This window comes from Ambystoma mexicanum, chromosome 2q (assembly GCF_040938575.1).
Source record: "Ambystoma mexicanum isolate Mex_15411 chromosome 2q, UKY_AmexF1_1, whole genome shotgun sequence".
Classification (NCBI taxonomy): domain Eukaryota; kingdom Metazoa; phylum Chordata; class Amphibia; order Caudata; family Ambystomatidae; genus Ambystoma; species Ambystoma mexicanum.
In genome coordinates this window covers 466,155,395-466,183,192 of record NC_090924.1, presented here as the reverse complement: position 1 = coordinate 466,183,192, position 27,798 = coordinate 466,155,395, and the positions used below count along the sequence as shown (strand labels likewise).

Sequence of the window (27,798 nt, the reverse complement as noted above, 5' to 3'; positions counted from 1 at the left end):
GCTAAATTTTTCGCTGCCAAAGATTCCGGTACTGTCCCCATTTTTGGTGACGCCAACAAGGATGGAGGAAAGGGAACTAGACTCTGAATACTTTAGTCACTATGGTGAGTAACTTACATTTTTTGGCCATTATATATGAGTCATGTGTAAATGTGTCATAGATGTATCCTAATTATTCCTCATTAACATTCTAAAATGCTCAAAGTTAATGCCACATATGCTTGTTTGTAAGGCACCTTGCTTTGGGGAGCCAAAAGTAGCTCCTGTCAGCTGCTGTTTCCATTCTAACCGCACTCTCCTGGGCGAGAAGCAGGAACTACATAGCCCCCAGCAAATTCGAACCTTGGAGTAGGTCATTTCAGCTAACGAGCCAAACCTGCCACAGCACCATCCAGTAACCTCTATGGAAGTTCGCCTGCAGTTAAGAGCCACTGAGCAATGCACCCTGGGTATTCAAATTAGCTGTCAATCACCCCCATTAGGGATCTTCAGTGTTTGATAGCCTGACATGCTTGCGATTGGAGAATAGGGGTATGTTTAGAAAACACAGTTATGGTGGGGTGAAAACACGCATGAAAACATCCTTCTACCATCGAGCCTATACTGCTTCCACATTTCAGGGGGGTAAGTTTTTTTCATCCACCGGAGCTAACCTGAATACCCGCCTGCATCGCTCTGTGGCTCTGCACTGGATGGGAACTTTCCGGGATGGGTACTGCGTGGCACGTATGGCCTGTTGGCTGAAATGCTCTATTCTACTTTGGCATGGTTGAGATGGTCTTCGGGGTATTCTTTGGTTGCAGCCAGAGTGCCATCCTGTTCGAAAATGCCCCAGTGTACTGTTAGTGAACTGGCATCTGTTGGACTTTTTCTCATGCCCCCTTGCAGGGGGTTTACATTGTGTAGCTGTTGTACCCAGTATTTGTCAAATTCGTGCTGCTAAATACACCATGTCAACTTACTATTAAGAAACACATTTCTGGGGGAAGCCCTGAAGCCCCCTCCCATGTGTAAGCCCCTCTACGATCTTTACAGCAGTCCCTTCTCCGGGGAAGGGGAACATTTTACACCCCACCAAAAGTCACTGGCGCCTCTGCAGTTGTGCCGCCTGGCGTCCGGTTGGAGTACTGCTGACCTTTTTTGCATATCAAGTTCGGAGCCTGGATATTTTTTCCATACATTAAATCTGTTGCAAGATAGTGTTTCCAACAGACAAAGCGCTAGCAATGCTTAGTAACGATGCTATTATATACAAGCACTCTGCTTCCAGGTTTCTAATGCACCGTAGGGGTGTGTGAGGAGTATTGTGTATGATACTAAAGAGATAGATTGTCTCCGCCAGGGTGCCTTCTAGCATTTCCTAGCTTTTCAGACGTTGTGTATTATTGCCACGTGCACTATTTATTTTAGGCGCGGGAGGACAGCAGAATAAGTCAATGATTTTCGTGTTAACATAAATCCTCTTCTCATTCCACAGGGCCGGGAATTGTGGGACACCTGAGCTTCACCGAGATTCTGGACACGTCCCTCAAGGTCAGCTGGCAGGAGCCTGCGGAGAAAAATGGCGTCATTACAGGCAAGCGTCCACAGTTACACCATATAAAAACACAGCCGCGGCCTAGAATGAGAAAATCGCTGGATAATAGAGCGTTTAGGGACGCCTGCTCGCGGACAGAGCAAGCCTCCCGTGGTCCCCCTAGGAGCACTGTAATGTCATTGTGTGATGTCTGACATGGCATGCCGCCAATTACTGACAGGGCTAGTGCCTGGAGAATCTCGGCTTCCTTCAGTCGTCAGGCACCGGGCGCCCTGGTGCTCCCACCTCCACTTCTTTTGCTTAATTTATTAAATGATTTGATACAGTTAGGTGCATGCTTCAAGGTTGCAGTGATGTGTGTTAATTTCCATTTATTAAAGTGTGACTCCTAGCTGCAAGTCTAATCGTTAGTGGGCAAAGGTGTAAACATTGCAAGTCTTAGTTGATTTGTTTATACTGCCATGATAGTTCTGGTAACATGACGCGTTACCTACAGCAGTTACATGAGAACATGAGGTTTTTTTTGTATGTTTAAAAATGTTGAAGAATAGATGTTTTTTCCTGAGTACTCCATAGACCCTCAAAAATCATTTTTGAGAATCTTTTTTCGAAATGTTCTTTTTCGATTTTTGGTATTTTCGTAGTTCACCTAGTCCTTACCAAGACTCTGGAACCTGCTCCCTGTCAACATCAGACTCGCCCAATCACTTCTACAATTCAGGAAAGAGCCCAAGACCTTCCTCTTCAAGCAATGGCTCCTCCTTAACACCTAAGACCGCACACCGTGTACTCCCCACCCTACGTGAGACTCAGTGATCCGCTCCCCACTGTCTTTCCCCCGTGCTGCCAATTGCCCCCCCTCCCACGTTAGCTCCCCGCTCCTTTTTTCTCTGCTTTCCTTGGTGTGTTCTTCTCCCTATGATTGTAAAGCACTTGATTGCTTCCTGAAGGTAGGTCCGCGCTCAATAAATACCCGAATAATAATAACTGGTACACACAGACCTCCACAATCAGTCTTTAACAACAGCACATACTTGAAGTTAGCTACACATGTTGCTCTGCTCCGTCTAGCTTCCAAGACAAAGGTGTTGCCCCTGATCAATCCTCCCGGCCCACTAGAACAGATTAACCCTTCTGTGTCATCTGTCTCAGTTTACTAGATAGCTAGATAGATAGAAGCAGGCACACAGAAAGACAGCTAGATATAGATGAATGCATATCTAACTAGTTGCATAGCTAGAGAGAGGGATAGAGATAGATAGATAGATAGATAGATAGATAGATAGATAGATAGATAGAAACAGGCAAACAGACAGACAGCTAGATATAGATGAATGCATAGCTAGCTAGTTGCACAGCTAGATAGATAGATGGATAGATAGATATATGGCTAGGTGGAGTAACAGGTGGATAGATATGGCACGCAGATCAATAGATGGCTAGACAGACACGAAGATGGGTAGATGGTATATAAATAGAGACATAGAAATATAGTTAAGCAGCCGTACCGACAGGTTGGTAGGTAGACCACCGCACATGGCTACAGAAATAGACAACCATAGTTAGACAGTTATACAAACCGCTAGATGGATGTAGAAATAGTACATGTAGGTGCAGAGGGATCGATATATGGATATGCAGGCAGACAGGCAGGCAGGTAGACATATAGTTAGAAGATTAGGTAATAGAAATACATATGAACACGGGTAGACATAATGATAGGTGTAGGTAGGTAGAGTGTGAGAGAGAGAGAGATATACAGACGCAGAGCTGCATAAATATGACTGGATGAGGCTATGATAGATACATATATAGAAAGATAAATATAGACAGTCAGATAGATAGATAGATAGATAGATAGATAGATAGATAGATAGATAGATAGATAGATAGATAGATTACACACATATATAAACCAACTTAAAGCTGGGTAAAAGCCAAGATAGTGTCACAAAGTACTTGGTAATCACCACCACAAACACATGTAAGCTTCAAGGATCATGACTTTTATTTTAATGCTATAGGCATCAAGAATTGTGGATATGTGAATGGAAACTTTAGCAGAGGGTAGAATACCAAATAAACACAGAAAATCAGCTTCAGCCCAACCCATAAAGTGCTTTACTGTGTAGCACCCCAATTTATATGCCAGTGAAGACCTAGAAAGTCTTTTAGTCAGAATGTCGAGGAATTCATCTTCACCTTTACTGCACATGATTAGCATCTAGCTTTCCTAGGACCTTAATTACCCTACCTGATAGCAATTGCATCCCTGGGCTGCCTCTTGGTATCTCCTGGGTGTCCCGGGTAAGTGTGCTGCCATTCTATGTTCCTGCACAGCAAGTCCCACAGTGTTTTCCATATGTAGGTCGGGCCTGGAGACTGTTCCGTTACCATATAGGGACACGTTTCATCTCCTTGCCTTAGAATCCTGACCCTTTGGCCTCCCCTCTCCATCGTACTCTCTCCGGCGCCAATCCACCTCTCATGCATGCCTAGGCACCTGGCACTGAAACCCATCTCTGTCCCTCTCGCTAGCTGCCACTTAGTATCCTTGATGTTCTGCCACTTGCTTGTTCCTCCTTCCATGCCTCTCTCCCCAGTTATAGGTCAAAGGTTTGAATCAAAAGGTTCGAAATACAATAGGGTCGAATCAAAAGGACCGAAAACAAAAGGTTCGAAAAAAAAAAGTTTTATTTTTTTTACAATTTTTTTGTGGGGGTTCCCCCCCAAACCCTGTTTTTGTGGTAAAGACCATTTTTTGCATTCGAACCTTTAACCGTACACCTCTCTCCACTTATCGCTGTCTCTCTCTCTCTCTCTCTCTCTCTCTCGCTTTAGACTTAGAGAGGGAGAGGGGGAGAGAGAGAGAGACATTGGGGCTAGGGGCAGAATGGGGAGGATCCACTGCCCCCACCCCCACAACACTGGAGTCTTAGTGCAGGGGTCTTCCTATTTTACAGGGCTGATGAAAGAGGTTTTGTATCTGGATGTGTCACCTTAATCAACTCCGCTGCTGGCTCTGGGTCGAGGAGCCTATATGGCACCACCTCCCGCCAGTGCTCCAGCCGTACCTGTAGGTCAGCGCAGAGTCAGAAAAGGGTACAGCCTCTTCAGCAGCCCGATAACAAGATTGCTCCTGGTCCTGCACAGCCTTTAAATAATTTCCCCTGATGGGACGCTACCACTGTTGACGCCACCCTCTTTGCCGGAGTATCCTATATCTTCCAATTGAAGGCGTCCACATGTGGTGCATGCGAGGACCAACCCTCCTCGGTGAGGTCTTTTCATGATAGGATGGTAGGAGCAGTTCAATTTTTGTGAATTGCTGTCCAGGACATCCCCTACGTGGAGAGTAAAGTTATCACAGCTGACCTGTGACTTGTAGGTCTTGAGATGTCACATATCCCACTCCAGAAGGACGCGCTAGTAAAGGCTGCCAAGGTTTGACAGGGACATTATTCAATCACCCTGGCAACCAAACGACTGGATGCTACGTTACGGAACATTTGCCCTCAGCAAAGTCCTGCCTTTTGGGGCACCCTCAGCTTTCTTCCTCAGTTGTGGTGTCAGCGCCCCCTTTTTTTAAGAGCTAAGTGAGTTCTCCTTCTTGTTCGCCAAAAGTCTCCTCCGTTTGCACTGGTAAGGAGAAGAAACTGTTGGACGTCTAGAAAAGGTTCAGACCAATTCGGCAATGCACCTTCGGCAGTCCAACACCAAAGCGCTTTTAGTTGCTGCTAGCCTGCACCTCTGAATGAGAAAGCAGACCTTCAGAGGGACCTTCCTCCAGAGTGTCACTCTTCTTTTCCTAGCACTTGATGGATGCATCTATTCACTCTATCAACATTTCCTCAAGTGGTATGTGTCTGGGGGCGGGCGCTAGCATGCATCGCATGAGTGGCTCCGTAGAATTATCTTTACATAGAATCTGCAGTGAGAGATGCTGAATCTGCCTTTTGAGCGTCTGGATCTCCCACAGAAGCACAGTCGACTGAATTCGGAGCTGGATATTTCATTCAAATTACATAAGCCATTTAAACCAATGGCAAGAATCAATTTCCAACTCGTGGCGGCAGACCTATCAGTGTTTCATGGAGCCATTTAGCCTACTTCCCTAAATTGGTGTCTTTTTTTTCCAAATTTAAAGGAGATGGACTTCTCTACTTTTCCTTCTGTCCAGTCGGAAGCTGAGCAAACACCCCACACTCTAAATGTCCACCCTGCACTTACAGGGCAGGGCAAGTAGCTTTAGAAAGGATGATAATCTCTTGTCAATTGTGGCCTCCAAGGGATCTATTGCTCATTGCATTGCGGTCCATTCCTAGGATTCTCATAAACAACAGGGAAAGCCCTCGAGGTTCCTCGTGAGCATGCTGGTAGAGCAAAGGTCATGGATGTGGTCTCTAGGACATGATCAGCAAGGCAGCCACGTGGCCATCGTGATCCACCTTCTGCAAAGACTACTGCCGGGACATTAGTGTCAGGTTAGATGCCTGGTTTGGTCAGGCTAGCCTCCAGAACCTCTCTGTCTAGAATACTGGTACCATCCAGAGGGAGTCCTGTGTGGAATACCCTCATATCAGCATTGAGAAATGGGCAGAACTTCCAGGATATTGTGGCATGAAATTAAAAACGTTGCAGCATATAAATGAAAAATTTCCGGCAAAAATAATATTTATCGCAGCATTTTTGTGGCACATTTTTATACTGGTGGGTGCAAGATTGATAGGTTGCACGAAAGGGTCAGTGTGTGAGGCTACAAGAGAGCCAGGTTATCGTTATTTCTATCAATAGTTGTATATGTTTACCAGGAAGTGCCACAGATAAAGAGTGTTTGTTTTGCCCTACATTTTTGTTTTAATATGCCTGGCCATTTGATATTATTAACTTTATTGATCATTAGCCGTTGTAATGGTGAAAATATTCTCCTTCTGTGTTGAGTAATAGAAATGCAAGTGACACACAGCAGCCGTTCATACCTCTGCTGTCACACTTAAAAAAAAAAAAACATGAGAGGGACAGGAAGGAAAGACCCTGTTTTGGAATGCACACACCCCATGTACCTATTGCATCTGGGTGCATGGGGTTTCCTTAGTTTCTGCACAAAAGCAAATCCTGTTAGTGAAGTCAATGCTTTAAAATGCACAAAAATGCCCCCTGATTTGCAGAAATGTGCAAAGAGGTGAAAATGTCCATCTGAATGTGTGGCTATAAGATGCGCGCCTTCGGATGTCCTTTGTGGATTGGGTTGCTCCTTTTTTTGGAGCAAGTGATGAGATGAGCTTGCGCACTTCATTACTTTCACCCCCCAAAAAATGGGAGAACTTGTACCTTTTCTTTTATGGGTGTTTTTGCAAAAACTGCAGTTTTCCAGATTTTTCAGAAAAACAGTAATTGTTGCTGCATTTTGCAGGATCACCAAATCGCGATAAACTGGAGGGCCCAAATGGGGAAGGGATTTAGGAGTAAGAAAAAGTTACTGACAGCAGTGACTACTGTACTCCTATAGTTCCCTTTCCTCCATAAGCCCACCCTCCATCCCCCTAATTAAATATTAGATAGCCTTACTGGCATGGTGATAAAAGGACTGGCAGCCTTTGCCGGAAGCAGCAAGCTTGGGTGAAGGCCGTGAACAGCATACGTACATTGGCACCGTGCCTACATTTGAATGTATAGGCTGTTTCCCATCAAATGGCTGCTGTTACATCCTGTTTGACTGGACACTGATAGGTATGGAGAAAAGGGCCCTATGGACTAGGTGTAAAGTAGTCACTACAGTTTCCTATAACTGAACCTGCATTTTCGCTCCTTGTTTTCCCTACCCGCATGCCCAATCCCCCTCCTTTATTCTATCCTTCCTTTCTTTCCACTTCCTACCCATTCTTTCTCTAATGCTCTCTGTAGTATTCTGTAAGCCTGCAGTACTTTATAACGCACCAAATAAAAAATTCAAAGATAATAGAAACAATGCAAACGGAGCCTTGAAGTCTCATGTAGAAGGGATGTGGCCTAGCCACCTGGGATGGAATGCTCCTTTTCGAGGTGGATCCGGCCTGATTTGCATATGGTTTCCGCTTCTATGATGGGACAGTAGGGTGAAAAACTAAGGTTTGGAGACTTGCTAACAACAATGCCAGAGGCTATGATTAATTCAAAACCTTCCTACTGCTACTTTTCAGTTTTTCCATAAGATTCAATGAACCATGTTTTTGCATTTTGAACACATGAATTGAACGTGGAATTAGAAATATAGCCCTTGGAATGCACTGCCTGCTACTATATTATGTGGCGTGTGCCAAAGAAACTACAAACAATAATGTTTGTGATATTTCCACTTCCAGTGAAGTTATTAGCTAATCGCTAATGACATCCCATATTACATTATGAATGATATCATAAAAATTTAAAGCTGTGGCTTTTGCTGGTATTTTTCAGGGAGCAGAGGTTCTGGGCGGAGTAGCAACATGGCCTGGTAATAGGCCATGCTCTGTTGATAAAGTCAATAGCAGTATTGTGGCTTGCGTGTGCAGTACCATTGTCCGATCTCTCCCTCAGTCACTCCCTTTCTCTCTTTTCCTTGATCTTGCTACTCCCTCTATTCTGCTCTTATGCCTCCCTTCTCCAGTTCCTTTCTCTCTCCCGCCGGTCGTCTCCTTGCTCTCCCCCCTTCTGTCCCTCTGATGTTCACACAATCTCCGAACTCCCCTTCTCCTATTTCCTCCCCTATCTTTTCTTTCTCCTCACCCATCTCCTTTATCACTCCTCAGGCCTCTTCTCTCCTGTCCACTCACCCCTCTCATTTGTCCTCGCCCTTCTCCTTTCCTCTCTCATCGCTACTCTCTCCTCACCCCGCTCCTCTTCCCTCACCCATCTCGTCTCCTCTTTCCTCACCCCACTCACTACAATCACTCTCACAATTCTCTCTCACTTTCACAGCGTCAAGCTTACAAATGCGACCACTCCCTCACAATGAACACCTTACCTGTCCTCTGTGTCAACTCCATCGTCAACTCCTCAGCACTCTTCTCTGCCGTCTTTCCTCTGGCAGGTGTCTTGGTCCACCTCCACTCCTTCCGACCTCACCCATACAACCCAAACTCTCACATTAATTACTTTTCCGTTTAAATGGTTCTCTGCCTACTCCTACAATCCCCACCCTTCTATTGGTTTTAAGGTCTGGGTTACACAGGCACCAGGTATTAAAACCCCTTGTTGGGACCACACCCTTCTCCGCGCAGATCACTATGCTATTTCTGCGATGTGCTGTGGGTCTGGGTTTTCGGGTTCTCTTTGTCGTGGTGATTTCTTTGTTTTACCGCTGAACTTGGGATAGTTTTCCTTCATTGTTGTGCAGACCGTTTTGCGCGTGGCCTTGCTCCAGAGACATAGCCAGGGTTGCCTAACAAGTGGGGCCTGAAACTAATGTAGTTGGGTCACCACAGTGACATTAATATCTGTAAATGCCCACAGAGAATTTGGTTGGGCCTTGCCCACTCAGGCCCTACCTTGTCTACACCTCTTGCTTGCTCTCTTTATGCTTGCTACACTTGTGCTTCAACACTGGGAATTCTGGTACGTGCGGTCCAGGAATACAAAAAGGGAGAGCTCTCGCTAGAATAGGCACTGGAAGTCATCATGTGACAGAAGGTTTGATTGATTGTTTATTTATATAGCGCCTATACACAATGTGTTCAAGGTGGTACCAGTATCCATTGAGGGTATGTGAGGGGATTTCAGGGACTGTCCTTCCCGCAACTCCCTTTACCCTTCTCTGGGACATGGCTGCCTCTGGCTTCAACCCTGCTAGGCCCCGTGCCCCAGTTTGACAGGGGCCCGGTTTCCCATTGAAGGATCCAGTCCCGGGTCCTGTCACGAGAGCAACACCAAACTTTGGCCACAAGGCCAACAAACAATTATTTTGTGGTTAAGTGCAACTTGGTCCATTTTGCAGTCGCAGATCAAGGCTTCAGGGCCTTTCCTGGGTTCCCAGCTGGGAGCTTTTACTCTGCCCTCTGGGCATAGTATGGAGAGGGGATGTGCCTGGGGGATGGCAGCAGGTCATGCCCTGTGAGTTCAGCTGTGACTATCCTCCCGAATAGAATAATTGTAGGCTGTTCAAGCCATGTGTTCTCATCTCTGGTGTCATGTCATGTGTGAATTATGTTTGCTAACCATAACTTAGACAATGCAGTGGGTCTTTTAGGGTTTGCTTTGTAACAATAACCTTGCCAAAGTTGTTTCAGTGAATGTTAAAGATGTATACAACAGCATGTTAAACATAACATTTGTTTAACAAAGTTATTTGAATGAATAATTGTTTTTAAATTGTATTTTATATTGCGTAGGTGTGCGAATACCAAGCCACTCAACTACTCAGTGCTAACAACAATTGCAACATAAAACACTACAACAAAACGTTAACGACAATAGAAGCAACCCACCATCCCAAGAGCAAAGGCCTATGTAGTGATTTAGGTTTCCATGTTGTCTTTGCAGAATGAGTAGAATGCTGAGTGAGTGACATGGAATCTTGCTGGTGAGAATGTTGTATGTTTGAGAGTTCTGAGTGAGTCAGTTGGTGAGGTGTAGCCTACCTGGGAGGATGCTTGTGTATGTTTGCCTGGAGCTCCGATGAACTTGACATAAGAAACTATAAAAGATGAACTGGAACATCATTAAAGGAACAACTGGAACATCAAGAGATGTCAGAGTCATCATTGGGAACCCAGAGCTTTAAAGCCTACCTAACAGATTTGGTCTAATACCACCGAAGACTTCATAGAGAATAATTGGCCATGTTCCGTTAAATACACTTGTGCATGTTCAATTAGAAATCCAGTGAAATGTCAAAACGCATATGGCCACAGGTAGAGGGTGCCAGGCACCTCACTGCTTGGAGGCTTTTGTTGCCCTCATTTGTGAACTCTCAAAGTCATAACCCTGTTTCTGAGTGGAAGCACTATATTCTGGTAGGGCGAGAAGGCTCAGTCCACAGTGCCAATTATTGAGCGCCAGTTTCCATACATGCCATCCATAGGATAGACATTCCCTTCAACTCAATCTGGTGCTGAATAGCACGCCAAATTTGCTTCTGCCTGGACAGCGAAGCGTGATCATATTTTTAGACCCCAAATTGGTCTAATTGCTCTTTATACCATTGAAAGCTTATTGAAACTTTTTTGAGTCAAGCCTCTTGTAGACAATATTAAAATATATGACTGGACAAATCCTGATCAGAGTGGTCTGATGCACAGTGCTTGCTGAGCAGAAAGCAATGATAAGCAATTAGGCCAATATGGTAATGGGCCATTTTCACAACAGCATTGATCTGTGTTTCAATGGAGAAAGCAACCACCCCGACCGCACAGATTCACTGGAGAGGTGGTAAACCTCTAACTTGCCAGCACCGGGTCAGTTGGCCCTGTGACGAAGCTGCATGCCTAGTTGTGGGGACATCTTGTGGGATGAGCACGAGAGCTGGGTAACTCCCCAAGTTAGCACAGCCCTGGAGCAGTATGGGAAGGACGCCCTGTTTACCCACCCATGGACCTCTCCATAAGGTAGGAGACAGTCACAGCAACAGTAGCAATATGGCTGGCTCTTTCACCGACACCAAAGAGACATCTTGGCTCAAGAAAGAACAGCTATCCACTGATTTCCAGCAGCTCAGAGACACCAGTGCTCATAAGGGAATGGTACCACCAGTAGTCATCTTCACGTGCTAAATCCCACTCTGAGGCTGGGGGCTCTCCAGAAATCATTGTATGATCTTGCTCAAGATCCCATGCAGGCATTGAGAGAGCTTTGAAACCTTTGCAGTTTGTGGGGCGAACTTGCGTTGGACCGTGGGCCGCTCCAGGGTTACCGCCGGCATACATTTTATGAGCGGAGCAAACAGAAGCAAAAGCGGGATATGTGAAATAATTAACTTATGCTTATTAATACTGACCCTAAACAACCAATGCCGCACAGGTCCTGCTGCTGCCATCAAACCACAGTTAAGACGCAAGCGAAATCCAAAATGGGTGACCAGCCATTTAAAGACCTGGTCTGTCCTCACAATAAATGAAGAGCCCAGATGAGCCTGTGGACCCCAGCCAGTCTGTGGCAACAGAGTTGCAGCCACTTACAAGGAGTCAACCCTTGGGACAGGGGTTACAGGGCTATATTAGATCAGGATTCCAGTTATAAATTGTGTTTATTGAGAAGCATGTGGCAGGTGGTTGGAGCACTTTACACATTTGGAAGAAGGTGTTGACAGGAATTGGCAGAGGAGTTTGGAAAGTAAAGTGGGAGAAGAAGGCGGCAGGATGGGATAAGCAGGGGGTGGAGGAGCACCAGACAGAGGAGGCATAGAGAGATCAGGAAGAGGTTGGCTAACATCAGGAGGAAGAGAGGAGACAGTTCAGGAGGTGGTTTAATGAAAATGACAAGGAGGAGGCGGAGAAAGATCAGGAGGAGATTGTTGAATATCAGGAGGAGGTGGAGGAAGTTAAGGACGAGGTGGGTGAATATCATAGGAGCCTGGAAGAGATGCAGAGGAGGCTGGTGAACAGCTGGAAGGAGAGGGGAACAGGGGGGGTAACTAGCCAAACCGAGCAGGGGTGTTAGTGGAGGCACCAGTTAGGGTACTGAATGGGCTGGGCCCATGGTGGGAAGAGGAACAAGCATGGGGTGCAATGCCGGGGAGGAACAGGACCAGGCACGGGTAGAGAGTTGGTAAGGAGGACCCTGGGAGAGGGAGGTGGCAATGGCCCTGTTGAGTCCCATGGGACATTGGGAGGAGGACTACCTTGCTGAGTGGTTCACCCTGTTCCAACATCTATTAAGAGAAGCAGGGAACGTTTGAAGAGGAAAGGGACTAGAGAGGGGACGGGTGCAGGAAAACCTTAAACCTGACACTGCAAAAAGAGATGTAAAGGACCTCGAGAAACAGTGTATGGGAAACCCTCAAGACCAAGACTGGCTGGTCAATGTATAATTAAGATAAGACTGTTTGGGGTGGCCTCTTGAAGCTCCTCGTTGTAAATTAAATAACTTGTACTCATATCCTGTGCCGCCCACTTGACAATATGATGGCACCCATCCAAAGCTTGGATCCATACAAAGCAATCACCTACACTTATCTTGTCCCTGGTACCCGAGTCAAGACTGATAAGTAACTGAGCGCAATTGGAATACGTTTCGAAACTAAGATTAGACTATTCAATCAGCAATGCCAGAGGCAGCATCAAAGAGCATGGAAGAAGGAGCTTAACTGAACAGTACTCCACGTGGATGCACCACCTCCCCCAGCTAATGCTCTCCGAGGATCACGTGCTGTAGCCTCTCTGCCAAGGGGGACCAGTAGAGAGGAAGTGAGAGAGAAAGCAAGTGTTTCTTGTAGTGAAGCCTAGCATTCGGGGGGTTGCATAAGGTGAGAGAGTGCACAAGCAGCATGCGGCGTGCGGCTTATGGCCTAAGAGGCAAACACCAGGCGCAGACCTCTCCACCCGAATGGGACCGTGAACCAGGAGAGCATTCACAGCCCGCAAGGAAGCGTTGCGCAATCTAAAAAGACAACTAAACTGGAGAGACTCATTGATAGATGTTTCTTCACAGGGGCAAATTGGGGGAAACATTTGTACAAGTCTGTTGCTGTTCTTTGGTTTGTATTGGTTTTGGAAACAAAAAATGTCAGGGATTGCCCCATGAAGGGACATTTTTATTTTCTACTGATATGATATACTAACCTGATTTAATATAAAAAGTTACACATTCCCAGAAACGCTTCATTTGACAGGGAATTATGGTTGTGAGCCACAACCTAAGAACCACCAAAATGTACCTATTACGGTTAGCTGAACAACCATAATACTGTTATTTCCCTTTCCTATTCACTTTCTTCTCCCGCCCTTTTTTTTCTTGATGCCCCCTTAATTCTTTAGTATGGAAATCTTAAAGGTCCTCTGTCATTCTGAACTTCCCCACAAAAATGTGTTTTACTTTTTCCACACCGTTATCCAACCATTTCTGATCCAGGAATGTATCCGCTGAGTGGAAAGTAAATGGCGATACGAAAAGAGAACTTAGAAGGTTGCCATGTTGACAGATGTCAGTTACCCCTTGTTCTACACCAAATATCCTAGAGAACCATGTTTCCCTCTCAGTTCAGCCCTCTGGGGATTTGCCGGGGGCCAACATTGTAAGGTGGGCTACCTTTGTACGGTATCGCCTGAGAAAAACGAATTGCGAAATACCGAATTACCGAGGCCAAAAACTACGTTTTGCTAATTTTTTCTCAATAGTGAGTTGGGTTAGGGAATATATCAAGGTGGGGTGATATGGGAGGCCTGCTCTTCCTGATTTCTGTCTGGAGGTGCGTGAGTGCGAAGAGGTTAGGTTGGTGTAACATAAGACGTGGCCCGAGCAGCATTTGAAAGCAGAGCAGAGGTACTTTAATAAGAAAACAATTTAAAAATGTATTGTTTTTTGGGAAGCTCTATCAAAGCTCTCTGAGGCAAAATACATGCAAACTTCCTAATTAGTATATGGATTGCACCAACAGAAGTGACTTCACAGAAAAGGACATTGGAAGGCGCATCATCAGTCTTTGATACCTGGAGGCACCATGGAAGTGACTTTAGAATAAGTTGCCATAAATAAGCCAAGTAACAAATAACTTTGTGGTGCAAAATACCTAAATTGCACCATTGCTATATGTGGAGCAATAATTTGCTCAGGATCACACACTTGGTTAAATGGTGAAACTGAGTTGTGGACAATTGAAGCAACTTTTCACATCTTTCCAGGCTTAGTTGATATGGATATTTATTATGGTTTTGCTTATTATTTATATAACACATATAACATATAATTATTTATAGCAATGCAGTGGAAGCAAACCACATTACATAATAAACTATTTCATAGTAAACTAGTCACACACTATATACATTGGGCCTCATTCCGAGTATGGCGGTAAGGGATAGCGGCCACCGCTAATGAGACCGGTGGCGGTAATCCCTTACCGCCATACTCCGAGGTTCCCTTTGCGCCCTCGCCCTTAACGCCTGCTTTGAGCAGGTGTTAAAGTCGAGGGCGCAAAGGGGCCTACAGCCAATAACGGTGACCGTAATGAAGATTAATGTGAGCCTAACAAATCCCCCTTGGGTTTTAAAGCCATAGTCATTATTTCATAAAGCATGCAACATTATGCACCCTTCTCACTTCTGATCACTCCCTCCCATTCACATTTCTAAAGGGACAAAAGTCCCAGCTAATAGTTTGAGACAATTGCCGAAGGTAAGCAATAAACGTGGGTTTATTGATACGCACAAGATAGTACGTGGAGAAAATACTGGGACATCCTTTCCCACCCAGAGCAGCAGGACCAACTGCCATCCCTGGAATCCCAAAGCCACCTCCCAGGTTCCACTGTGATATCACCAACCACTCAGTAGCACAGAGCCACATAATCCAGCTTTGAGCTCAGATTATGACATAGTACCCCCCTCCCTCCAGTCAGTGCCAAATGGCTCACATTGTAATATTCTGTTGATACAGAGCAATGTGAGGACCCTCTGCTGCCTGGCGTTCCTTGGGACAGTGTCCTGGCAGCGGGACACCTCTACCATTCAGAACGGGCGTGCTGAACAGGAATTGCTCAGCACACATTGTCCTGCCAGCGGGACACTTTACCGTTGGGCACCCTCTTTGAGGTGCCAAATGGGAGAGGTGTCCCAATGACAAATGTCCCGGTCTGGCTCTTCAAAGAGCTACGGGGGTGGGGGCAGCTTGACCAACCCCTTGCGACTCTCCCGCTCGGTACTCCATTGCTTGGAGCCATTTGAACACAGGAAACCATACCTTAATTGTAATCAGTCAGAATCCTGTAGAAAGAATCTATCAGCACGTAGACATATAGGCTGCGCAGAACACAAGTTTGGAGATAAATGGTTTTTAAACATCTATACCAATTATACTTGGTCACCCACTGCACTGCATTAACCGATAGTTTCTGCCTTTGAATGAAAGGAAAAATCAGGCAAATTGCTGACATTCCAGTGAATCTGGTCCTTTCGGCAATGGCTTTATAGTTCAGCTAGGTCCAGTCAACATAGCCCAAAATTTCAGGTATCAGGGGGTGATGCAGTCCGGTCTGCTCAATGGACGTTACGCCACTGTTTACATGTGTTATTGTAAATGTACATATAAATGTTGTGTGCACACAGTGTATGTCAATGGAGGTGCTGGGTGCATTTGTGTGTGAGAGTGTGTGCAAGGATATGTGTGTTGACTTTTGTGTCTGAATTAAATGATAAATAATGCATTGTTTTTATGTTTTAGTGGAATTAAGTTTTTGAATGTTATATTGTGTCACTGGGTGCATGGCAGGCTGGCTGAAGATGTGTAAGGGCCCAATTGAATTTTAAATATACGCCACCAGTCTTATGAAAGTTGTAACAGAGCGTCAGCAATGGACTCTTGTGGTGTAGTAGTTTAGTGTTATCCCTCAGGGATTTAGGCTGTTTGACTGACGTACAAAATCACGGCAGAATTAACCGTAGTCATTTTCGCTGTGAATACGTTTTTGCCTCGGTCCAAAAAAACAAACCCATATCCCCTCAAACCATCAGTACACCCATAAACCCCCCCACTTACCTTTTCTCCATCCGCTGCCTCTCCTGTAACCTGCAGCGTCACATCCATCCCTTTAACGCGGGTCGGATCTGACGCTGCCACCAATGCTGAGGAAGCGGGGGACACCCCAGCAACCGCGAAAGCCAACTCTTCATGTTTGGTATCTTCGGCTTCGATCTAATGGTAGTGACTGAATGCGGTTAAATATACCATTTGACCAAATTCTTTTCAACAATTTGGCCGAAACGATCCCTCAGAGCCACTATCCACCCTCCTTTCAGCCCACCCCTCTCCTTCAGTTGTTATGTCCCTCCCAACATTTTCAGCAAAGTTACTCCATTGGATATCAGGGCAAGCAAACGCTGTGGACATCAGCATTACCCTGGGCAACAACTTAATATGCTGAGAACAAGAGGCCAACATAACGCTGGCGACAATGAATCTAGGGTAACCACGGAGCAGATATACGCAGATGAGAATGGATTCCGTAGCAAAGTTGGCATGTACGGACATGGAGCAGCAACATTTGGCCATGCCATCCCATCAAGGAGGAATTTGGAGATCAGCTGCTAACCTGCGTGCGGGAACCTGCTGTGGCCCGATAAGAACCATGCATGGCAACCCATATTAAGGCGGGGAATTCATATTCCAGTCCCTACACATGCCCTGAGGAGCCGGGCGCACCTGACACATTGCTCTGAGGAGCTGCATGTTTCCCAGCAGGGCCATACAGCACTCTGTGGACATGGCACCGGAGGAGAGCGTGGGCAGTGTACCTGATGCCAAGAGGGCACATCCGCCTCTCAGGATGCGCAATCAGACGACCCCTCCCCCGGAGGCCTGGATCCCTTTCAGTGTCTAATGCTTTACGCGATTTCAGTAATGCATTATTCTGGGATTATTTGTTCAAACCCTCTCTCCCTGCACCACGAGGCAGTTTCGGAGGAGTTATCCGCTCAGTGGAGCTGCTGTTCCTGAAGCAATTGTTTGTTTCCCATTTTCTTATCTCCCCTCCACGATTCCGCTGATATGTTTTAACTATAAATTGAATTTTTAAAAAAGGTAAAAAGTGATTGGAGATATTGTCATGCAGAATTGAACTACTTTAACTCAATTTCAGAACGTTTGCCTTGACCTTGCTCGCCTGGCATTTCTAGAGAGTAGTGAGGGGAATTTGGTCACGTGTTGTTGCTTGGCCAGTTGTCAGCTCCTCTTGCTTGCAACCAGTTTTAAGGGGCTTGAGTACATGCCGGTGTTTTTAATGGAGCTTTTTTACTCTTGATGTTGTGTCTTTTTTGGGCTCTCTCGCTGCCGCCGCTTGTCAAAGTGATTAATGCAGCATTGCATTATTTACTGCGGCTTTGATTGATTGATTGATTGATTGATTGATTGATTGATTTATAGAGCGCCATACACCAAGGCGCTGGTGCGCATGCGCGGGAGGGATTTTTTGCCTCTGCAGTTACTTCTGCTGCAGAGCAGGCCGCATGGAACTACGCCCCGAATGAGGAGGGGGGATTGTGTGCGGCGATGCGGGGAGTTGCTTTCAGGACTGCTCCCCCTAGTTTATAGTGTCTTTTCTGTGACGCTTTTATGGAGCCGTCCTTTTTTGCGATGTTTTTTGCATAGTGAATGGAACCCGTATCCCAATTCAATAAACTGAACACCTAACAACTTTTGAAGAACGAAACTCGAGTTAAATCATTCAACAACAAAACATAATCAAATCCAAGGTCTTTAGATGCGGCTCTGCGCTTGTGGGGAAATCGGATGGAATTGTTTTGAAGCTTGTTGAAAAGGTGTTGAAAAGTAGATTTAAAGTGAAGAGCAAGGCGATTTAGTCTGGTTTTATTCTTTACTTGTACACTATTCATTGTTTATGTTTAAAATTGCATTCAGTGGACCCAGCCGTCAATGTTGACGGTCCCCTACGTGCAATTTGCATGTTTTTATAAAAATGACTTTCCATGTGTTTCATAAGCAGAAGCATAAATAATTAGGAGGTTCTCGTTACACCAAATAGTATATTAAACATTAGAGGTGTAAGCCATCATACTACTTCTAAACAATCTCAGGGATATTTTTAATGAAATAATTGCAACCACCAACGGTTGCGTTTATGAATGGCGGGGTCCTCTGCATGCAACTTGAAATATTCACAAGTCGGAACGGAGATGGAAAGCGTAAGAGCAAAGCAAACTGGCTCTCATTTCCCCCCGACGTCGTGCCAAAAAATAATTCAGCCTACGTGTTTACTAATGGATTATTACGGAATCCACATGGTTCTGACCAGATGCAAAACCAAGGTGGATTCCATAGGAATGCATTTGCTTCACACCTGCATGCAAATGTAATGCAGGTGTGAAATGAAACACACACTGACAAGACAGTGGAGATCTTGTGTCCGTTCCATGCCCCTCCTCAGCCTTGTCACTGGATCAAGCTGGGGCAGAGAGGTAATACGCCTTGGTTTACCACCCCTCCTTTTTAAAGTGAGGCTCTATATCATGTCACACATAAATGAATGGTCCCATACTGTACTCTGCCATATTGTATAACGTCACCCCAAATTGTCCCGCGAGGGAAACCGAATGCTTTACGCAACACATAACACTCAGCAAAGTTGACATGAAATGGAACAAAAGGTACCGACTAGGCCCGACAGCATACACCCCATACATAATGTCCTATGCATTGCAGACAGCAACTAATGATCACAAGCTTGCTCCAACCCAAGAGGCCCAACAAAGCGGCAGATTGTTCGGCATGGCTATGAGTATTATGGCTTGGAGACACACTAAAGTGATTTTGGAAGCCACTACATCATCGCTGATGGTTGCCCACATCATTTACTACTTCTTAACAAAAAATGGTGCATGTAATAGGTGGGAGAAAATGGAGGAGGCAGAGCAGCTAGTCAGCTGTTTTAAATTGCCCATTGCGCTCATTCCAGCATGGTCCCCCTCCCTGGCTAAACTCTGATCTATGAGCACCTGGATGTGTATGGACAGCTTCTGATTGGATGCACTGCTTCTGCGGGGAGGATTTACTCCAGATCACCAGAAAATTATTTCTCAAACTCTACTGGTCGTTAGTCTCAGTTAGACAGCGGCTCGAGGACAAGGCTTGCCAGAAAGTTTGCAAGCGCTGCATGGCGGATTGGAAGATTCGCCGCTTAGGCCGCTTGGAATGAATCAGTCAGAGCTCTGACAAAGCTGGCTTGGGTGAAGCCGCTGCTTAGGTTTTCGGTCCGCCACATGCCCCAAAGTCATGCCCAGGTCTTTGCCAGGCGTGGTCCAATGCTCATTGTTATGCACCTGTGGTCCATTTGTGCTCTGCCAACTGCGCGTACCCGCCATTCACTACGATTAATCTTTCGCCTGCAGGACACAGCGAGATACACTGAGCACAAAGTTTTAGGGTCATATCAGCGCATCCAAGCACTGAACACTTGCCTAGCACTGAACACACGAGTGCCTTTGCCATCAGTTTGCTGGTAGCAAGCGGCCTCGCTCACCAGCATGTTGCATTGGCATGCTCACAATTTTCTCTCAATCTTTCAACATTTTCGCTATTCCAAGAATCAAATTCACCAGCGTGTTTTGTTTCTTTCTTTTTGTCTTTCGCGCTTTGCCTGTTGCTCAAATGTCTCTTTGGGCAGCGAGGGATCTATTTTGATGGAAGCCTTTTGCTCTGCTTCTGAATTTTTTATTTTATGGGACGCCTTTGTGATGGGGATCAATTTCCGTTACTAGCAAAAGCACCCTGGATTATTGATGCAATGTCCTTGGCAACAGTTGAAGACGCTGCCCGGCATCACTACTCAACGGTGCGCGTTTTATGGTTGGGTGGATAGTCCTCTAAAGCGCCATTAAACTGGAACATCTGAACGGCATGCTGGGGGTGAGCCCTAGACCACCCTTCAGCGCATTAGGTCATCCATAAGTGTGCCAAGCCACACTTGACTACCGTAGGCTACCCTTGAAGTTTCACATGAAGGACCGTGGCGCTCTTCAGTGCACTCCTAGATGCACAAGGCCATCCTTTGGAGGTCCAGGCCACATGTGAGTGCCCTAGGCCGCCAGGCCCACCTGTACATGCTCATGACCACCCCTGACTCACCATGGGAGTGCTTAATATTCCACCCTCATCCATGGATGCTAACAGGTACAAATAACCACCCATAGGTGCCTGTGGTCACCGTGGAGTGCCTTCTGCTGCCATTAGGTGTTTCACACCACCATGGAGTGCCCTAGGCCACCATTAGTACCTTAGGCCACCCACAGTTGAGTGTCCTAAGCCGACATTAGCCACCATTAGTACCTTATGCCACCCACAGTTGACTGCCCTAGGCCGCCATTAGTACCTTACGCCACCCACCCTGGAGAGCCCTAGGCCACCATTAGTACCTTAGGCCACCTACCCTGGAGAGCCGTAGGCCGCCATTAGTACCTTAGGCCACCCACCCTGGAATGCCCTAGGCCGCCATTAGTACCTTGGGCCACCCACCCTGAAGTGCTCTGGGCTGCCTTTAGTACCTTGGGCCACCCACCCTGGAGTGCCCTAGGCCACCATTAGTACGTTGGGCCACCCACAATTGAGTGTCCTAGGTTGCCTTTAGTACCTTGGGCCACCCACACCTGAGTGCCCTAGGCCACCATTAGTACCTTAGGCCACCCACCCTGGAGTGCCCTAGGCCACTATTAGTACCTTGAGCCACCCACCCGAAGTGCCCTAGGCTGCCTTTAGGACCTTGGGCCACCCACACTTGAGTGTTCCAGCTCACACATACCTTTGTTCCAGCAGTAGTTCTTACTATTTATGTTTGTTTCAAAACATGGCTGCCCATCAATCCCCATAAACCCGTCTACCCAGACTCATATCTGCAAATCCCATCCCTTTGCATATTAATCTTCCAAAAACACCCATCAACCAACCCTCTTTCACCCCTCCACCAAACCCCTTCGACCATCCATCCACTCACCAATCCACCAAGGTTCTTCCATTCATCCACCAAAATCCATCCCCTATTCACAAAATCATGTCTGCTGTGTAACCCCCCACCTCCCTCCGTCCATCTTCCTATCTGTCCGTCCGTCCAGCCATCCATGCCACCCACCCATCCATATACCCGACTGCTTTTATTACGATGAGTTTCTTCTCCGTGTTACTTCTTGAAATGGAACCCGCATTTTTCAAAAGATGCCATCAATGTTTGCTCGATAACAATACACTCGGCCAAATGTACCTTTACAACATGCCCATTGGATCCTGGCACTCTCCCTTCTTTATATTTAAATCGTCACCACCCTTCCTGTGTTCTGTTTGTGCATGTCGCTCCCACTGGCCGACCCTATGGGGGCCGTGACAGAGTGCATCTTATATCCGTGAGCCACATGTATAGGAGGGATATAGTGCAACCAGCCCTTTCCATTGTGTGAGTGGCACGTCACATGGCAGAGGTTGCATTACAGAAACTCTGCACCGGCGAAGGTGCACGTTTTCCTGATTTTAGAGCTCAACACAAACATTCCTTCGAGCCGCTTTTGAACCTGGGCAAATGTTGCCCTCGTTCTCATATGGAATGATATTAGCACTAGACTAAGCATGCTTTCTTTTAATGTATCTATGCACCAGGGCAAAGGTCGCCCTACTGCTCCTGCCATTACTTACCAGCCATAACCCAAACATTGCCCCGATGCAAAAATGCCTTGAAAAATGCTTAGCTCTAGGGAAGCTTTTGTTCTAGTGCTAATAACATTAAAAAAATGGCACTTGGGCGGGCGCAAAGTTTCTGTGCTACTGCCCCAGAGCGTCATTTGCGCAGTTACTGTAAACCCTTACGAGACGCACCTGCCCTGAGCCTGTGAAAAAGTGCCGCCCAAGTCCCGTCTCCAAATCGGGTTTTGAATGGTCCTATGCCACATTATCTTAAGTTTGACATTTATGCATCTCTGTGAACTGAAATGTTTTTTTTAAGCCTTCTATTATTTAAAAAAATAAACATTGTCGCAATCAAAGAAAAAACACTTAACAATGTTAAAGTCCGACTTTCTGAACTTTCCGAGCCAGAGATATCAACAGCTGTATTCTTAAACTTCAAAAAATAAACTCGCTTTCGTCTTAACAAGGGATGCTCGTTCCTCTTTGTGTGTGCTGTTAACTTACCTTATTTAGTTAAAAAAAGAAAGTATTCATATTTAGGGGATTATTACTGTCTCCTGAGTAGTATTTCAGTTTGTAATTTGTTGCCAAAATGAATAGTGGCAGATATGCCCCTGTAGAGTCTGCTCGAAGGAAGCTGACAAAATGGAGGTCAAAGGAAGCAGGTAAAGAAAATGGAAGTTTCCAGTTTAGTTGAGCGCCCACTGTGTTGCCTTCTCTTCCTTACAGAGCCTTGTACATTCTTTATTAAGTTTGCAAGTCTTGCCAGACATAGATTTGTATTTAATATAAAACAGTGCTGTTGTAAGTCCTGTAAATCTTGTTGACATTCTGTGAGTGTGATTGTGCTGAGATCTTCTGCGACACTAGTCCTTGCCGAGTAGTTGCAGATGGCTTCCTCAGCTTCGCGTGCTGGAGCCAATTGCGCCCAGCGCCATTGCTCTTCAGAGGAAGGGGAATGGATGCGGGCCTTATGTTTTTCTTTTTTCGCTGCTACAGTGGCCAGAGGCCATGTTTGGCCCTACAGTCAACCCCTGAAAAGCTATAAGTAACCGACCAAATTACGAAGACAGTTTTGCCCGGGGAGCGACGCGTCAGACTTGAGGCGACATTGATGCGATGGATGGAGGCTGCCATTCGACGTTAGGGAGAAGGTGTCACAGACAAATCCTGCCACCAGTCACTAACGGGGTAATTCATAGATTTCAGCGCAGAGGCAGCGCACGTGAGCAGCGCAGAGAGGGAGCGTGCGCCAGCCGTGTGCACTAAACAGCATTCTGGCGCACCACGTATTCATGGAATTGGCAAGCCATTTTAGCGCTGGCGCAGAGAACATCCCGCAGCGCCAGTTACGCCCCCAAGAATGCCCCTTGCGCAAGGAAAAACCATTGAAATCCCCAATGCAGCGCAAAGGGTCGCGCTAACCCTGGACCAGCTAACAGGGCCGCTACACTGCAATCGCGCGCGGGGAACAAGTATTCCTGGGGTGCGTGGGTACTTTCACACGTGATTCCGCTTGCAGAGCTGGGTACGTGTATTGTGAGGGGTGCGTGGGTACTTTCACACGCGATTTCGCTTGCAGAGCGGGTACGTGGGATACGTGTATCCAGTGGGGTGGCGGGGAGTCTCACACACGATAGGCCTTGGGCGAGCGGGGTACGTGTATTTCTGGGGGGCGTGGGGAGTTTCACATGCGATTCCGCTTGCAGAGCGGGGTACGTGTATTGTGAGGGGTGCGCGGGTACTTTCACACGCGATTTCGCTTGCAGAGCGGGGTACATGTATCCAGTGGGGTGCGCGGGGAGTCTGACACGCGATAGGCCTTGGGCGAGCGGGGTACGTGTATTTCTGGGGTGCGCGGGGAGTTTCACACGTGATTCCGCTTGCAGAGCGGGGTACGTGTATTGTGAGGGGTGCGCGGGTACTTTCACATGCGATTTTGCTTGCAGAGCGGGGTACGTGTATCCAGTGGGGTGCGCGGGGAGTCTCACACGCGATAGGCCTTGGGCGAGTGGGGTACGTGTATTTCTGGAGTGCGCTGGGAGTTTGACACGCGATTCTGCTTGCAGAGCGGGGTACGTGTATTCTTAGGGGTGCGCGGATACTCTCACACGCGATATCGCTTGCAGAGCGGGGTACGTGAATTCAGTGGGGTGCACAGGGTGTTTCACACGTGAATTGGCAGTGTGGGTCCTCCCAGGTGTGCCCTCTACCCCCTCCACAGCCCCTGCAGGCAGCCCACACCACAGGGACCCTGCACCCCTGGTCATGTCCCGCAGGCAGCCCATCCACCATGGGCATGCCACCCAGCCAGGCCACATGTCACCTTGCATGAGTGATCACCAACTCATGTCCCTCTGCACCCCCACACCCGCAGCATTGACAGGCACCTGCCAGCAGGCCCCGACTCATGTCCCCCTGCACCCCCACCCACCCAGCATTGACGGGAACCTGCCAGCAGGCCCTGACTCATGTCCCCCTGCACCCCCACCCCCCCCAGCATTGACAGGCACCTCCCAGCAGGCCCCGACTCATGTCCCCCTGCACCCCCACCCCCCCAGCATTGACGGGCACCTGCCAGCATGCCCCGACTCATGTCCCCCTGCACCCCCACCCATCCAGCATTGACGGGCAACTGCCAGCAGGCCCTGACTCATGTCTCCCTGCACCCCCACCCCCCCAGCATTGACGGGAACCTGCCAGCATGCCCCGACTCATGTCCCCCTGCACCCCCACCCCTCCAGCATTGACGGGCACCTGCCAGCAGGCCCCGACTCATGTCCCCCTGCACCCTCACCCATCCAGCATTGACGGGCAACTGCCAGCAGGCCCCGACTCATGTCACCCTGCACCCCCAGCCCCCCAGCATTGACGGGCACCTGCCAGCAGGCCCCGACTCATGTCCGCCTGAACCCCCACCCATCCAGCATTGACGGGCAACTGTCAGCAGGCCCCGACTCATGTCTCCCTGCACCCCCACCCCCACAGCATTGACGGGAACCTGCCAGCATGCCCCGACTCATGCCCCCCTGCACCCTCACCCCCCCAGCATTGACGGGCACCTGCCAGCAGGCCCCGACTCATGTCCCCCTGCACTCCCACTCACCCCAGGCCCCGACTCATGTCCCCCCCCAACACGTCATGAAGATGCCCAATCATGGGCCTAATGTCCACCAAAATCCCACAGCACACCACCCCAGTCTTGAGTCGCAATGAATTTCCCAATCCACCCCACACTGACATGCCTATCTCATGACACAAACCAAAAGTCAACTATGTACATCAACACATGTCTGTCACACACACTGGGTGCCTTTGAATGTGTGAACCCACATTTTGACATGCATGAACTCAATGAGCGAATCCCACACATGGAAGTAAAATATCTAAATGTATTATGAACAAAATGAATGTAATGAAATGAAAGCATAAAAAAATGTCAAACATGAAATGAAATGCATGTCCAAAACATAATAAAATGAAAAGTAGAACCAATCCAAAGAAATCCAAAAGAAAAATCGTCCAAACTTAAACGTAAAATGTAAAATCCATTGATCCATGGTGATTTCCCAAAAAAAGTTCTCAAAAATCCAATGTTCAACTATGTACAACGAATTTTCAAAGGGTCCATGAGCCCAACGAAAGAAATGAAACCTATCAAAGAAACTGCCTAACAAATAACTATATACAAAAGTGTGGGGCATAGTCCAATCACCCCAAAATAAAGCAAAACGAAAATGAAACCTAACACAAAAAACTATATACAATGGCGGCAGGCTAGTCCGACGGCTCACTTTTGGATTTCCCGGGCCAGGGCATCATCGAACTCCTGCTCTATGTCCTGGAGGCGGTCCTCTTCCATGGCCCCGAGTGTTCACAGGGACGATGCCATGTTCAACTCCAACTCCCTACGAAGTACCTCGAGGCACTCGTCCACCTCAACGCCCTCCGGATGGAGTTCTCCGCCCTGACCATTGTGAGCCGTGCCTCTTCCGCCCGCCGCCGCTCCGCACCCATGCCCTGGCCCAACCCCTGCCACACGGAAGACACTCCAAATCCTGGGTCCTCCTGCCCTCTGGCCGATGCCTGCCCCTCGGATGTTGAGGGCCCGAGCCATCATTGCTCCCACCATGTTGCTGCTGTGCCTGTGCCCTGGCTCTTGCTGCCTGCACGTCCTCCTCCGGCTGGGGTGCAGTTGTTGTGGTGGCCACCCCTGCTGAACGTCCGACTCCCGACTGTGGCAGGGATGTCTCCTCCACCAGCCTGGCCGCTGGGTCAGAGACAGCTCCACAGGGTACCCAGGTGATACATGGGTGGGAAGATGGCATGGAGGACGACTGGCACATAGGGGGTTCAGGTGAGGAGGGGGTCGGAAGAAGGTCCAGCACACGGAGGAATCCAGCACTGGTGACCCGTCCCAGTAGGTCAACGCAGTCAAAGAGGCATCTGAGATGACGTGCATTGTCTTCACGAAAACACTGCAGGTCACCTTGCATGTCCCGTTGATGCAACGCTATCCCAGCCAGGACAGGCTCAACCCGGTCCCGGATTGCCACGTCCGCAGGGAGAGGAAGGCCAGTTGGTGTGCGCTCATCCCCTCCCTGAAAATGGGTCTGGACGTAGGCATCCCTGCTGGTGCCGGATGATGCAGTCACAGGATCGGGGACAGGATTACACACAGGCACCTCCGCGGCGGCCTGTGCTGCCTCCTGTCCCTGCCCCTGCACTGCACCACTAGCACCAGTGGAATCCCCAGACCCCATGTGTGCCGTTCCACGGCCTCCTCCTCCACCAATCCCCCACCAACCTGGATGACTCTGTGCCATCTTTCTCTGTCGGACCCTGTGGGGTCTCAGCTGCCCCTCCTGCTGCCGAGGAGTCCACCTCTGCCTCTTGGACCTACCCTCGGCAGCTGCGGCCTGGGACGTGGCACCAGACTCCTCACTTCCTGACGAGATGACAACCTGGGAGGGGAGCCGGGCCTTGCGTCTCCGGCTGGCGGTGCTATCCCTGCCGCTTTGCTCCACAGCACCCTCTCCGCCCTCTTCATCAGTTGACGCTGCAGACTGGGAGAGATAGAACACAGGCATCAGGGCACTGTAGAATGGACTGATGCACACATGACAGTTGTACATGAGTGGCAGTGTCAAACTTCAGACATGGCATCACACTCCCCAGCACACATGTCATTTCAACTCACACACATAAGCAAATCAAAAGGAATATTGCACCAGGCAGCACCATCCATACACAAACAACAGCACGAGCAGCCGAAGGTGAGCCTGACGTCACATGCAACACGGGGAGTGCAGAACACATGCACACACGCCACCAGACTTACATGCATCTGTACATCTCCACCACCTGTCGCAGTGATGACATTGACATCCATGTCTCATCTGGCATTCAGCCTTCTACATGTCAGTGTCACATGCATCCATGTTGCATCACAGTTGCACACTTGTCAAATACACACAAATGCACATGTACATAGTGCAGATACATGCAGCAGTAACCAGCATCCATGTGTGACACCACAACCATGCCACAGTACATACATATAACTTCAACATGTGTGCACCCACACATGCATTTGTCCATCATGCTTGCCAACATATACACCATCGATGTGTCTCACACATGAGAGGAATCACATGTGGCAGGTACAAGTCCCTGTACATACGCATCCATATTTGGCCCTACAAAGACATATGTGCAACCTGCACACCTCTGGCACACCACAAGACGCACAGCGTCAAATCAGAAACCATGTACACTTACCGCTCGACTCCAGACGGGTCTGCCTCTCAAAGACCTGGACGTGGAGCGCTGGGCGTACACGTTCAAGGACCCTCATTTGGTTGTCGGTTAGGTGGACCCAGAACCCCTCGGCATCCGCTGCCTTCAAGAGGCGCCGGGCCTTGTTTGAGGGTCCTGGACCTGAAGTCCTCCCAGCGCTTCTAGACGTGTAGAAT

The 27,798-nt window shown here is 47.9% G+C and overlaps 1 protein-coding gene across 1 annotated transcript in view; it reads left to right on the top strand.

The window, feature by feature from the left end:
* SDK1 (sidekick cell adhesion molecule 1) overlaps positions 1 to 27,798 on the top strand; it is a 2,988,580-nt gene that overhangs the window by 2,306,369 nt on the left and 654,413 nt on the right. Inside the window, exon 20 of the mRNA XM_069647588.1 lies at positions 1,478 to 1,576. Within this exon, the coding sequence (XP_069503689.1) occupies positions 1,478 to 1,576 (99 nt within the window). The remainder of the gene's footprint in view (positions 1 to 1,477; positions 1,577 to 27,798) is intronic.